Source organism: Stenella coeruleoalba (assembly GCF_951394435.1).
Source record: "Stenella coeruleoalba genome assembly, chromosome: 18".
NCBI classification, from domain to species: Eukaryota; Metazoa; Chordata; class Mammalia; order Artiodactyla; family Delphinidae; genus Stenella; species Stenella coeruleoalba.
In genome coordinates, this window is record NC_137164.1 from 24,229,464 (window position 1) to 24,242,642 (window position 13,179).

Below are 13,179 nucleotides of genomic sequence, written 5' to 3' on the forward strand. Positions count from 1 at the left end.
GATTGGGGGGTTGGGACAGGCAGGGAGGACAAGGCCCACCAGTTTCAGCCAGTTTAGGCCCTGATTTCATGTGTCCATATATGATAATGTTGATGAACTTGTATGCACTTGTATAAGCTAGTATAAAAGACAGAACTTCTGAAATTCAATAAATACATCTTAGAAATTTAAGGAACGTTTCATTTAATGATCACTAATTATCCCTAATCATGGCAAAACATTATGTGCTAAATATTTTTGTGAGAAAGTTAAATGGAAAACCAAGAATAAACATGCTTTCTGAATTTACTCTTAGTCTCGATATAGATGCTTTACCCCAAACCATAGATAATATCAAATTTAAAGAGTATAGTCGTAGCTATCATCATGAGTTCAAGAACCCTTCAAATTTTAGTGGTACTCCCAACAAATTTGTTGTTTGACTTTACTCAATTCAAATTAGAGTTATCTCTAAATTTTCTTCCAAACAGTATAAATTTACTGGTCAATCTTGATGTAAGTATACATGGAATTTTTACCATTTCAGTTGAATGTATAAAAATACCATTTTTTTAAAACCTGCCATTTTGCCCATTATTAACACAGTTTTGGGAACTTTTTTTTTTTAACTAAGATTTCAAATGTTAAAGGTACTCTCTGTTAGGAAAGTCCCTATTTTGTTTAGCCTTAATCTTCTAAAAATACATTAAACTCCATATCCTTAATTTATCAAAATTATATTAAATTAAAAATGTCACCGTTAAAAGGAGGTTACAAGATGTGCACTTAAAAATGAAGCATCTTTGGGATTCCCTGGTGGCGCAGTGGTTGAGAATCTGCCTGCCTATGCAGGAGACACGGGTTCGTGCCCGGGGTCTGGGAAGATCCCACATGCCGCAGAGCGGCTAGGCCCGCGAGCCATGGCCGCTGAGCCTGTGCGTCCGGAGCCTGCGCTCCGCAGTGGGAGAGGCCACAACAGCGAGAGGCCCGTGTACCAAAAAAAAAAAGAAGCATCTTTGACTCTTCCCTAAGTGCAGCTTGTTAGCAGTTGTGTGTGTGCTTACACATATTTATTTTAGAAAATAAGGAGGCAGGTGCAAACATGAATCCACAGACATATAATAAAAGTTCTATTTTCATATATGGGTCCATTAACCTTAGAAAACAAATTCTCATAAAAATAGGTATAGAATGAATTAACTTCTGCAAATTTATTCTTAAAGAGCACACATATCCAATGATTTTATTGGTTCCCTTTTCAAATTCCTCGTTAAAGTCCCCCCGTGATAACTGACTCTCCGCGTGATGATTTCTACAGTATGATGAAAATTAGAGTGTATAAATAATCCTTCAGTCAGTCGTAAGCATTTGCTATATATACATATAAAATCAAATTAAAACTCTCAACTTTGAGCCCTCACAGGTCAACAGTACCTGCTACATAAAGAGTAGCACAGCATGCTAATCTCCACGTGACACAAAGCAGTTACTTTTCATTATTAAAATTAACCATGGGTGTGTCGATAAGATAAGAACACTGCACTTAGCGGGAACCTAACTCGAGGTCTGTTGTTTGTGCCGCGTTAGGGTGCGGTTAACCGCGAGCATCATTTACCAAAGGGCAGCAAAGGGGCACAGGGACTGGCAGGTGTCACCTCCCCATCCACCCTCTCAGAGTGGGCCAGGGAGAGGCAGGCTGCTGCCCACGGGAAGGGAAGGTGGCGAAGTTCACTGCAGCTCTGGCTGGTCAGCCTGCACTTCGCTCCCTGCGCAACGCACTCTACCGAACCACTGCACGGCAGGTAGTACCAAAAATGAAACACTCCTTTTTAGATCCCTGAGTGGGAACTCTAAACAGCGCTTCCGCTTTTTCCCACGCTCCCTGGTTCCTTTCTCCTCCGCCCCTGCCCACCCATCTCCCCCGGAACCCACCCTGGAGGCCCCAGCGCGCCGGCCGGGAATCCCTTTCTGCGGCGCGCCGTCCGGCTCCCCCAGGCCCCGCCTCCGGGCCCAGGCCCCGCCCTCACCTCGGCTCCACACTTTCCCGGGATCGCCCTGCGCCCCAGGCGCCCACTCTCCTCTTCCCCGCCCAGCCGCCTCCCGCCTTCCACGCTCCCCTTGGGCCCGCCTCACCTTGGTCCGGATCTGCCCCGAAGTGGACACTTTGCGGATCAGTTTCTGGGGTCCCTCTTGCTCCGCTTCGCTGTCGGACGAATCCTCTCCGGGCCCGGCCGAGGCAGTGGCGGGGGCTACCGCAGCGCCGGCCGCGGCGGCCGCTCCTCCCGCGGCGCCCGAAGGGTGGTGCTGGCCGCCGGCCCCCGCCATCCTCTCCGACTCCTGCGGGGACACAGCACCGCCCTGCGGGGGCGGCGGCGGTGGTCAGTAGGTGTGCTCTGCTCGAGCCGGGCCCGGAGCCCCGCGCCGAGGCGCCGCCGCCATCTTCCCCTCCCCCAGCCGGCCCCGCGGGGGAAGGGTCGCCGGGGACCGGACGCCTCCCGCGGCCGGGGCCCTCCAGGATCCCGCGCTCCGCTCCCGCCTGAGTGGCGACCGCGGTGGGGCGCAGGGGACACGGACCCAGGCCCAATGGGACGGCAGCGCACCCAGCCTCGGGATGTTACAGGGTTCCTGACCCGGAATACAACCGGCGCGGGTAGAGAGGATGGGAGCGACAGAGGGATTGGGACAACCTCCCACTTCCCCTAGGGTCTGGGGTCCCCAGGACGGACGGGAGGGCGGGGGAGACGCGAAGCCTCCGCAGCCCATCCCCGCAGGCCCGGCAGTAGCGAGGCTCCCTCCCTCGGTTCCCGGGCAGCAGCGGCAAGAACGGCCCCGGGAGTAGAAAGGGAACCTAGCTTCCTCCCGGCTCCCCTGGGTGCTCCCGCCACCTCCTGGACCCAGAATCTCTCCAGAGACACTTGGGCCTCGCCGCACAGTTCCCACGAGTAAAAGTCCCCTCCGGCCCCGAGGTGGATGGGCGCTGCCCCCTTTGTCTCCGGACCCCGGAGCCCTTCTCGGCTGACCCGTACCTCTCCCGCCTCCGCCTAGGGGTTCGGGTCCTTTCAGCTCTCCCGACCGTGGCCTTTAGTTTCTGGCCCACCCCCACTCCCATCCGGCGCACACGGAAGAGAAGAGCATTTTCCGGGAGGTTCCACTCGGCTCTGAGAACTTTTGGTTCAGAAAGAGCGATCCCTTTGGCTAACAGGAAACTGGCCAGGGCGTGGAGAGACAAGCAAGTACCCGCAGCCCGAGACGACAGAATGCAAAATAAATATCTAAGCTGAAGCGCTAACCGAGACTGCCTGGAAGAAAACAATGCACTGGAGCCGTGTGAACACCAGTGCCCGAGCACGAAAACATTGGAAGTCCGGGGAGAGCCACTCCCTAACCCGGACTAGAGCAGGAGGAAATGGGATCAACAGGCGGCAGGCACCGCTCACAGCTCGTCCCCCGCGAGCGGGCTGAGCGGACACTTGGGAATAGCAGCCTCGCGGTGCGTTGTGCACGCCCCGTGCCAAAGAACCCTTGTAGGTGTGGGAGGGCTTCCGAGAGAAGAGACTAAAATGACAGATTCCTCTTGTCGTCCACAGGGAATTCCAAACTGGTGTTAGCTATGTTTTTAAGTAGGGCAAAAAGTCCCTGCCAGATTATGCAGTCTCTTCACACTTACGGAAAGCATTCAGTCTCTTTAGCGTGTTCGTGCCCTTCAGGGTTCATTCGAATTTTTTCAACTGACATGACCTTTGAGGGTCCTCCAGACTAAGGGAGGGATGTTTTAGTTTGGGATTTTTGTTGTTGTTGTTTGTTTTTAGTTTCAGTCTTACTCTCAATAATTTGCTGTGACAGAACTAACAGTTCTAAGAGATTTTAAGAAGCAATATGCAATCCTAATACCACTGTCTATCCACACGGTAGATTAAATTGACTGAAATGTAAAATGTGCTGATTAGTTTGAATGTGCTAAGACAGGAGATTGCTGCCAGGTAATACTAATTGATAAAGGCTACTTCTCCAGCCTCAGTTGTCTTCTTTAGGAAGGGAAGGAGGTGGGAAAATAAACTTTAAGAGCCCTTATGGCTCTGTAAAAATGCAATTCTATATCTACAAAGAACGTACTGCTGAGAAGGGAATTCTTTCAGAGAAAAAAAAAATCAAAATAATGGCCTTTATCCCAACCCAACTGTTTGGTCACTGACAAGTCCAATGGTCTGACAATGTAAATAAGAGCGCCTAGTAAAGGGCCTTTTGAAAGACTAAACCTAGTTCAGACCTCTTTTAATGTAAAGAACCTGAGGCCCAAAGTCACAAGCGGGACCAAAGTCAAAATCATGTGTCTTATTCTAATGTTCTATTCACCTTACCACATCATACAACAAAAGTTAGTCAATTATAATATGTTTCTGTTCACACTTTAGGCTTTAAAATTTTATATAAGTAACATTTTCCGGAAGCCAGGCAAAGAGTGATTAAAGGAAAAGGCATTGTTTAATGTCCATGCCTATTCTGTGATCTTAAAAAGAAGACTGAATACACTTCTCACTCTGATTCAAACACTGATCGCTTAAAAATATTAAAATAGCTTCCCGTGCAAAAGCTCGGCAATTAATGCTTCAAAGTAAAGGTATTCGTTACTTCATAAAAAATTAACCTCAGTTATCCCTGCTCTTCAAAGACTCCTGTAACAAGTTCTAAAATTTGGTTGTGACTTTGAAAGCACAGCCAGTCTTAGCCTGCTCATGCTAAATAAATGATCCCTGCTCTACAATTTCCCTAGCACATACTCAGAGTGAAATACTGTGTAAGCAAGTGAAGGAATGTTGCATCATTTCCCACAAAAGGCAGCTCGTGAAAAATCCCTCTTTTCTTCAATCATCTCTTCTGAGGAACTGTTTCAAATAATCCCAGATTTAAAGTAGCTGACCCACTAGCAACTTTGCAGGTTTTATCTGCAAAATTTCCAGAATCAATATTTAAGCTGTATATTGTATACTTGCAATGCACTTCGCTTCCCTTAAAAATATAATAGCAATGTCAAGAGCTCAATATTTGCAACCATTTTAATGTACCTCAAAATAGCAACTAAAACAAATTTCAAATATGTGGCATATTACATTATTTCTTTAATTTACAAGATTTCCTTGAATTTTTCCTTACTTGGTGTTTTCAGATTTTCAAATAATTTCTTAGATGTGTCTTACATATTTATTATTACTTTGAAATCTTTGTTTGGAACACAACATATCACAAACACACTATTACAAACTTGGACATAAGCCACATAGACACTACATTCAAAAAGAAATGGAAATAGAAGCTACCACTAAATTAGGTTTAGGTTTCTACTTAATAGGGCTTTCTGTCCCATTTAAAAAAAAAAAAACTATTATATTGAAGATGTATAAGTTAGAGCCAATTCTCATTCTGATACCAACTTTATGAATATTAACATTAATATCTATAGAGATTTTTTGAATTACATTCTTATTGATCACTACTCATAACAAGAGGTTTAATATCCATTTGCAACTTTTAAATCTCATGTTCTATGGTTTTACATTAAATATTATATCAAACATAAATAAGTCTACATTTATATTCTGAAGAACCCAAGTACATAGGCACTTTAAAAAGAGTTAGGTTCTAGGACTCAAGTTTCTAATCAATGGGAACCATGCAAAGAACACTGCAGGTTGAACAGGTACAGACCTGCTTTCATTCAAACTTTAAAACTACTTCCGTAATACACTATTCCACATTTAGAATTTAACATTCAAAACTTCATTAAAATTTCCTTAGTTGTTACCTCAACGAAAAAGATTTCAAAATTAATTGTGATATCAATTCCATGTACATATGCTCATCACTGTACCTAAGGCAAAAAACCTTTGGCCGTCTAGACTTAATACATAAATATACTTGTAAACTCTCAGTTATGTTTTGGCCCTTTTTCCTTTGAAACTCTTCCCTTCCTAATTTTTCAGTAGTTCTGAATAGTTTCACCAGAGCCAACTACATAAAAATCATTTGGATATAAAAATAAATTTTAACAAGTAAAAGGTACTCTAGTATCCCTGCACTGTTTAAGAACTACTTTGTAAATACTCCCACACTCTTCTAAGTTCTGGCTAGAATTCTAACTATCCATTTTCCCCCAGGATATTATCTACAAGTAAGGGCTGCTTGGCTAAATATCTTCCTACCCACCTATTTCCAAAGTATTTTTTAATTAATTAGAAATTTAGGTAATGTCTCTGTTTCCACTGATTTCATTACATTCCAGACCTAGCATTAAAGAAAATACACAGACACCTGAATGCTAACATTTATCTTCTTGTAGGCCCAGTGCCCTAGGTGGAGTAATGATAAGGCTAACAGTTTATTTAAATGCCCTCACTTAACTAAATAACTTCATTTCATCTCCATGTACAGAAAAGTCACGATGGCCAGCAGCTGCTTCTCAGCTCCAGACATGGGTGCATTTCAAGTTAGACTTGCCGTTCTCTTTATTATTACTCAGCATCGATTCCTGATAACTATGTTTACTCTTCTGTCAGAATAGTTCTATGTAGAATCACATCATTTTGGGGTCCGGCAAAAAAGGATAAGGAAAGTAAATCCTTACATGTATGCTGGCATATATAGTAAGGGATAATGCAACAGGATCTGTGTGCTGTGAATACTGCCTGTTCAATATTGAATACTCCTTTTCATAAATGTAAATGAGTATACTTTTAAAGTATTAAAATTGCCTATATTTGAATTTAAAAAACAGATTTTAAATGACAGCAAAATAGAGTCCAGATCAAAGCAGATGTTCTTAACCCAAGGTCTTTGAGGGTCCACAGATTTGGTTTTGGGAATTCTGTGATTCCCTTGAAATGTTATTAAATTTTTGTATGTATGTTGCATGCGTACATTTTGGGGAGAAAGAGAGTTCATAGTTTTGATTAGATTCTTAAAGGGATCACTGATCCAAGAAAAGTTCAAGAATCCCTGATTTTGATGAAATTTGTTTTGAAAGGAAAACTGTCCTTCAACATACTTAGATTAAGTTGGTATTTCCCCACTTAGCTCCCCACGTCTGAAATAATTAACATTTAAATACTCTATTTCCCCTAATTTACCCCTTCTTTTTTCTTGTATACGCCACTTTTCAGTAATTTGGATAACTTTTCTAAGAAATTAAGTGAGAATCCCCTTTATTAGTTCTTAGACTTTGTGTCAGACATAGCTGGCCACAGGGTTTCAAATAAAATCACTTTGTCAAAAGTATCATTTTATACCACACATGAGATCTCTGAAGATTTTTTTTTTGGACTCTCTGAATGTAAACTATTAATATGTATGAAACAAGACATTCTGTCTACTCAGAATGAACACTCTGTGAGGATTTAAGGATTTGTGCCTGTGCTGTCAGCTCCAACAGTCCTGGAACATAGTAGGTGCTGTACAAAATACCTGTTGAGTAAATAAAAAGGCTTTCAGTGTTTAAAGAAAATAAACCTAATTTTTTTAGGAGAATTCTGCAGCTGGACAAAGTGTCACAATTCATTCACATATTTCTGTTCGGGCTCTAGCTTCAAAGGCTAATAAATGAACATTTTCATTTTCGTCACTATAAGTAAAGCAAAAATGAAAGTCTTCCTCTGTTTTTCTAGGCACAAAGTAGTTGAGGCATCAGCATCCTAAAGTATTTTTCATTGTGATTGGTGTTGGCTTAAAGTATGCAAGTTCAAAAAAGACTTCACATAGGAGAGTTTAAAAGTAAAAAAGTTACAAAACCAGGTCACTGAATTTAGTTCTCAGTGATCTTTGATTTAAACTCCAAAACTGAATTGTTTTTAGTTTCAAGAATAATTTAATCCCCAGGCATAACCACAATAGAAGAAATACGAGTAGATTGGCAACCTAACAACATGTTCAGATTTACAAAAGCAAAGACAGCTGCAGATACAGATGGATCAGAGTTGAAGGAGCTGGGAGTGTACATATTAGCAAAAAAAAAAAAAAAGGATAACCAAGCCTAGCACCTGACCTAGAAGCTCTCAACAGGCAGGGGGCCAGCCTGAGCAGATAACGCAGAGTCCCTGGGAAAAGAGCATCCGAACATGTTGAACAAAATACTGATGAGGCCAGAAATTTCGGACGAGGCTTTTCAAATAGGTTCAAGAATTTCAACCAAGGCGGAGTAGCAAACATCGAGGCAGGACGTAGAGAGCCAAAATTCGATGCCAGGGAAAAGGCAGCCCACACAGGATTACAGAGCTCTGAGCGAGACGGGGGTTTCGGGGTAGAATCACTGGAGAGATGCGAGGTGATTCTGACTGAGTTGGAAGAAAGAAGTTGGAGTTTGAGGGACCAAATCCGAAGCCCCCCGGGCTCCTGATCCTTATCCTCGCACACACAATGCACACGCACACGCACACGTTACTCTGGCCCCTAAAATTACCCGACCTCTGCGTTGTATGGACAGGGAAAATCCTCGTCGAAATCGAGGTCAGCTTCCCGCTTCATCCCTGGCAAACCCCTTGACCCCTAGAAAAGCCCGGGGCTTTAGCGGCGAACACGAGGCGGAGGCGTGGTTCTGGGCTTCAAGCCGCGATCCGCCTAGCCAGCGCGTATCTCTAGGAACCTGCGCGCCCAGGTGACGGCCCAGGGCGCGGTCTCGGGAGGGAAAACCGGTTTCCTCCGAGCCATGAACGCGGACCCACAGAGTGGGTTTCTCCTTTCCCCCTCCCTACCCACCCTCCTCGCTCTAAAATCAAGTAAAAAGTTGAGAAGTCGATGAAGCACGGAAACAGTCCTCCGAGGGCCGTGGTCAGAGGATCGCCGGCGGCCCCTCGAGGAGAGTCTCGGCTGGCCGGACAAAGGCGCCCCGGGAGGCGCGCGAGGAGGAGCCCGGGCGGCGGAGGAAGCGCTGTCCCGGCTGGGAAGCAGCTGGGGACCTCATCCCGGGCCATTTCCTGAACGGAACCCGGCCCGGGCGGAGGCGGGGGTGGGGAACAGAGGAGAAGTGGGAGGGGGTGGGCGCGGGCGCTGTACCCACCGGTTCCTCCCAGGCCGGGCTGCGGGCGCCGGGCGCGGGGCGCACGTGCTGCGGCTCCATCGCGCCGGCCCGCGCCCGCCGGCCGCCCGAGCGCGCAGACCCGGGCCCCCGCCGCCGCCGCCGCCGCCGGGGCCGCTGGATGCGCTTCCCTCGCCGCGGTCCTCACGGCCGCTGCCGCCGCCGCCCCGGCTCCCGCCCGGGGCCAGCCACCGGCCCTCCCGCCGTCTCCGGCTTCCGCCGCGCTGCGCTCTCCCGCCCCCGCGCCGGTCCCTTCCTCCACCTCCACCTCTTCCTCCTTCTCCTCGGTCCAGCTCCGAGCGGTCCGCTCCCCGCCGCCGCCGCCGCTGCCGCCGCCGCCGCCGCCGCCGCAGCCACCACCACCGCCTCCCACGGCCGCAGAATCCGCCCCTCGCTCCTTCCTCCGCCCCCGGCTCCCTCCCCTTTTCCTCTCCGCTTCCCGCCCCTCCTCCCCGCCGCCCCCTCCTCCCGGCGGGCGGCCCGGGACGCACGTGACCCCCCTGTCAGGCCTTATAAGGCGCGGAACCGAAAGCGGCCGCCGGGTGGTCAGGGGCACCGGGCGGCAGTGGGGACAGGAGAGGCCTCCCCCGGGGACCGACGCCGAGCCGCAGCCGGGCGCTCGGGGAGCGGCGGGGAAAGCCCGGGCTGGGCCGGCCGATGCGCTGGCGACGGGAACGGCGGTGGCTGCGAGTCCCGGGAGACGCCTCCAGCGCCCCTCTCCCCGAGTCTCCCTCTCCCGGTGTCTGCAGCCAGTGCCCGCCTCCCTCCAGACGCCGGCGGCCCGCGCGGCAGGCACCTCCCCTCCTCTGGGCGCTGAGGCTTGAACGAAATCACGCTGGACAGTAACCGACTTCGACAGAGCGAGGGAGATAACTGCATTCCACAGCCGCTGTTGAACCAGTTGCGCTAGGGATGGTTTATTCTTTGTGACGTTAAAAGCACTGCAGATGGGTTAGCATCTGCCAGAGGGGTTAAGCTTGAGGGAGTACTTCTTTTATTCACTTTTAATGATTAACGGTTTCATGGGGAAAAAACCCTGCTAAGGAGTCGATCTGTCTTCCTATTCGAGCACTACCTTCAAGTTAGAGGGGAAGGGACTGGCAGTGACTGCTCAATAAATGGCAAGTCACCTCGTCCCGCCCTTTGAAAACAACGTTTCACACAGCGTTTCCGATCATCTTTTTGGCATCGAAGACGATTTCCATCTATTTCCAATCCAAGAATGGCTTTTCACAGGTTATTCCGTCTCCTGGACCTTCAGGCTCCTTCTGTCAGCATCTTCCCAAGGCCCCTAATCATGTCAAATATATTCACACATTTTTAAAACAAAATGAAATTTTCAAAACACTTAATTGATCCAGTCTGTCTCCAGTCCCCACCTCCTCACAGCCAAGCTCTTCGGGAGATAAACGCCTTTTCTCAATATTCTCACATCCATTTCTTCATCTACCACTCATTCTTCCCTGCAAACCCACTTCTGTGCTCACTCTTCTTCCGAGTCGACCCTGACAAAGGTCACCTATGGTTTTCAAAATTCCCTAAGCCGTTGGGTTGTTCCCCCCTCCACCTCCAATTCCCTTCTTATTTAAAATATCTGCAGCATTTGTCACTGGGGACCAGAACTTTTATCCTTGAAACTATCTCTTCCATTGGCCACTGTGACACTTCAGTTTCCAGTTCTCTAACCATCTTGCTCAGCCCCTTTGCCATCTCTGACATGTTGGAGTGCTTAAATAGTCTGCCCTTGGTCTGTTTCTAATGCTGCCTGGTCTATCCAGACCCACCCATGACTTCAACTACCAACCATGTGCTAGTAACTCGTAAAGTGTCCATCCCTATCCCAGATCTCCAGTCTGTAAAGCCAATTTCTTATCAGAAATTTCTACCCAGACGTCCCACTGACCTTAAACTCAGCTTGACTAAAACAGGAGTTAACTTTCCTGCCAGTTGCCTGTTCTCTCTAGTCTCGTTCTAGTAAATGTCTCCACAATCCGCCTAGTCAACCAAAGGAGAAATCTGAAAATTGTCCCAGGCTCCCCTTCTCTCCCCCATTGCACCTCCGTGGACCAGACATTCCTGCCCATCACCTTCTCTCCATTTCACTGCTCTTGCCTGGTTTCAGGTCCTTTCTTTCAAGCCCCTGAAACACTGCATTCCTTTCCTCATTAGTTTCACAGCCCCTCAGCTGGTTACACCTCCACCTCTGCCATCTCTCACCTCATGGCTAAAATAAGCTTTCTAAAATGCAAAATCAAGCAAGTCATTCCCTGGATAAGCACTTCAAATGGCTTCATCTTGTAGTATGAAGTCCCAATACCTTAGCCAGCATCTATTTCTCCAGTCTCATCAAACACTCTGAGTTCCTCGAATGCAGTTCCCTGTCAGGCCACTTATTTTTATACAGTACCTTCTCATGGAATACCCCTCCTCTTACTCAGCCTGTCCAAACACCGATCATCTTTCCAGAATCAACCTAAGAGTCACCTTTTTTTATGAAATCTTTTTTGACTCTGCTGGCCACTCTCTCTAGACAAAATGCACACCCCTCCCTCCATAATGCTGTAGAATACTTTATTAAACTCATTTTTTTTTACATATAATCTCTCTGATGACAGGTAATGTGACTGACGCCATCTTCCTAGTTCTCAGTACAGTTTTTTTTTGTTTTGTTTGTTTGTTTTGTTTTGTTTTGTTTTTGCAGTACGCGGGACTCTCACTGTCGTGGCCTCTCCTGTTGCGGAGCACAGGCTCCAGACGCGCAGGCTCATCGGCCATGGCTCACGGGCCCAGCCGCTCCGCGGCATGGGGGATCTTCCCGGACCGGGGTTGGCGCACGAACCCGTGTCCCCTGCATCGGCAGGCGGACTCTCAACCACTGCGCCACCAGGGAAGCCCTCAGTACAGTTTCTGATGCATGGGAAGTGCTCAGTAAATGTCGAATGAGTGAATTATATGATCGAATTTGACTTACTATATTTTTATGGCTGTAGAAAATGTTCCCCATGCATTAACTCCCAACTCTGCAAATAGTGTTATTATCATCTTTTATAGAGCTAGAAACTGAAACTAGAAAAGAATAAAGCAATTTGCCCAGGGTTCCACTGTATAAATTTCAAAGTCAGGACTATAACCCAGGTTGCCTAGTGAAGTTCATTAGGTGTTTATCGGTCCATTGTTTTTCCACCTTAAATTCTATTTTGTCTGATACATTATCTTTCTTTTTCTTAGTGGTTGCCTAGTATACATCTTTCCATCTCTTCATTTTAAACCATTCTGAGTCATTATTTTTAAGTGTTTTTGTAAATAGCAGTTGAATTTTGGTATTATTTACTCCATCTGAGGGTCTGCCTTTTAGTAGTCTATGTTAACCAGTTTTCATTTATTATGTATATTAATTAGGGTAAAAGGCTCCTTCCTCCCTGCCATCCCTCAAACATAATATTTATATCTCTCTCATAAAACACTCTTGGGATAAGCGGTCCAGGGAGCTGGGTGGCTCCTTTGCCCCATGTTGCTATTCCATCCTCCAGGGTGTTGCCTTTATCTACATGGTAGAAGCGGATTAGGGAATTCCAGCTTGAGGAAGAAAAAAGCATGGAACCGAAACCCAAAGGCCTAGGCCCAGAGGTGACACACTTCTCATCTGCTCATATCCCATCAGCCAGAACTTAGTTACATGGTCACACCTAGCAGCAAAGGAGCAGGAAAATGAGGCCACTAGCGGGGTAGCCATGTCTCAACCACAACTCTATAACCATGAAAGAAAGGGAATGGATTTTTGGTGAAAACCAGCACACTCTGTCACATTATGATCATTATCTTTGAATTTATTACCACCCTCCCATTTCGTATTTATTTAACTTTCTTCCTCTTTGCTTCTTTTTTCTCCTTTCTCATCTCCTGTTCTAGTCGTTGAATTTTCTTAATATACTCCCTTTTTCTGAACACTTCTACTGATTTGGAATTTATACCTATTCTATTTCAGAATTATTTCAGTAAACCATTTCTTTAGTGGTTACCCTTAAAACTAACGTACAGATGTAGCACCTAAGATTAGTCAATATGTTCATCCCCTTTCTTTAAAGATAATTTTAAACAAACAAACAAAAATAACTAAAACACTTTAACTCAAGTTCCTC

General features: G+C 46.6%; 1 protein-coding gene across 2 annotated transcripts in view; it reads right to left on the reverse strand.

Annotated features, from left to right (window-relative positions):
- DGKH (diacylglycerol kinase eta) overlaps positions 1-9,082 on the reverse strand; it is a gene marked incomplete at its 5' end in the record, with an annotated part of 183,438 nt that extends 174,356 nt beyond the window's left edge. The window contains 2 exons of one of the 2 annotated variants that reach the window (XM_079903027.1): positions 2,113-2,316; positions 9,023-9,082. In XM_079903027.1, coding sequence (XP_079759153.1) covers positions 2,113-2,316; positions 9,023-9,082 — 264 coding nt within the window. Of the gene's footprint in view, positions 1-2,112; positions 2,338-9,022 lie in introns of both variants that reach the window. The other variant, XM_079903028.1, reaches the window with a different exon arrangement.
- Between the last annotated feature and the right edge of the window lie 4,097 nt (positions 9,083-13,179).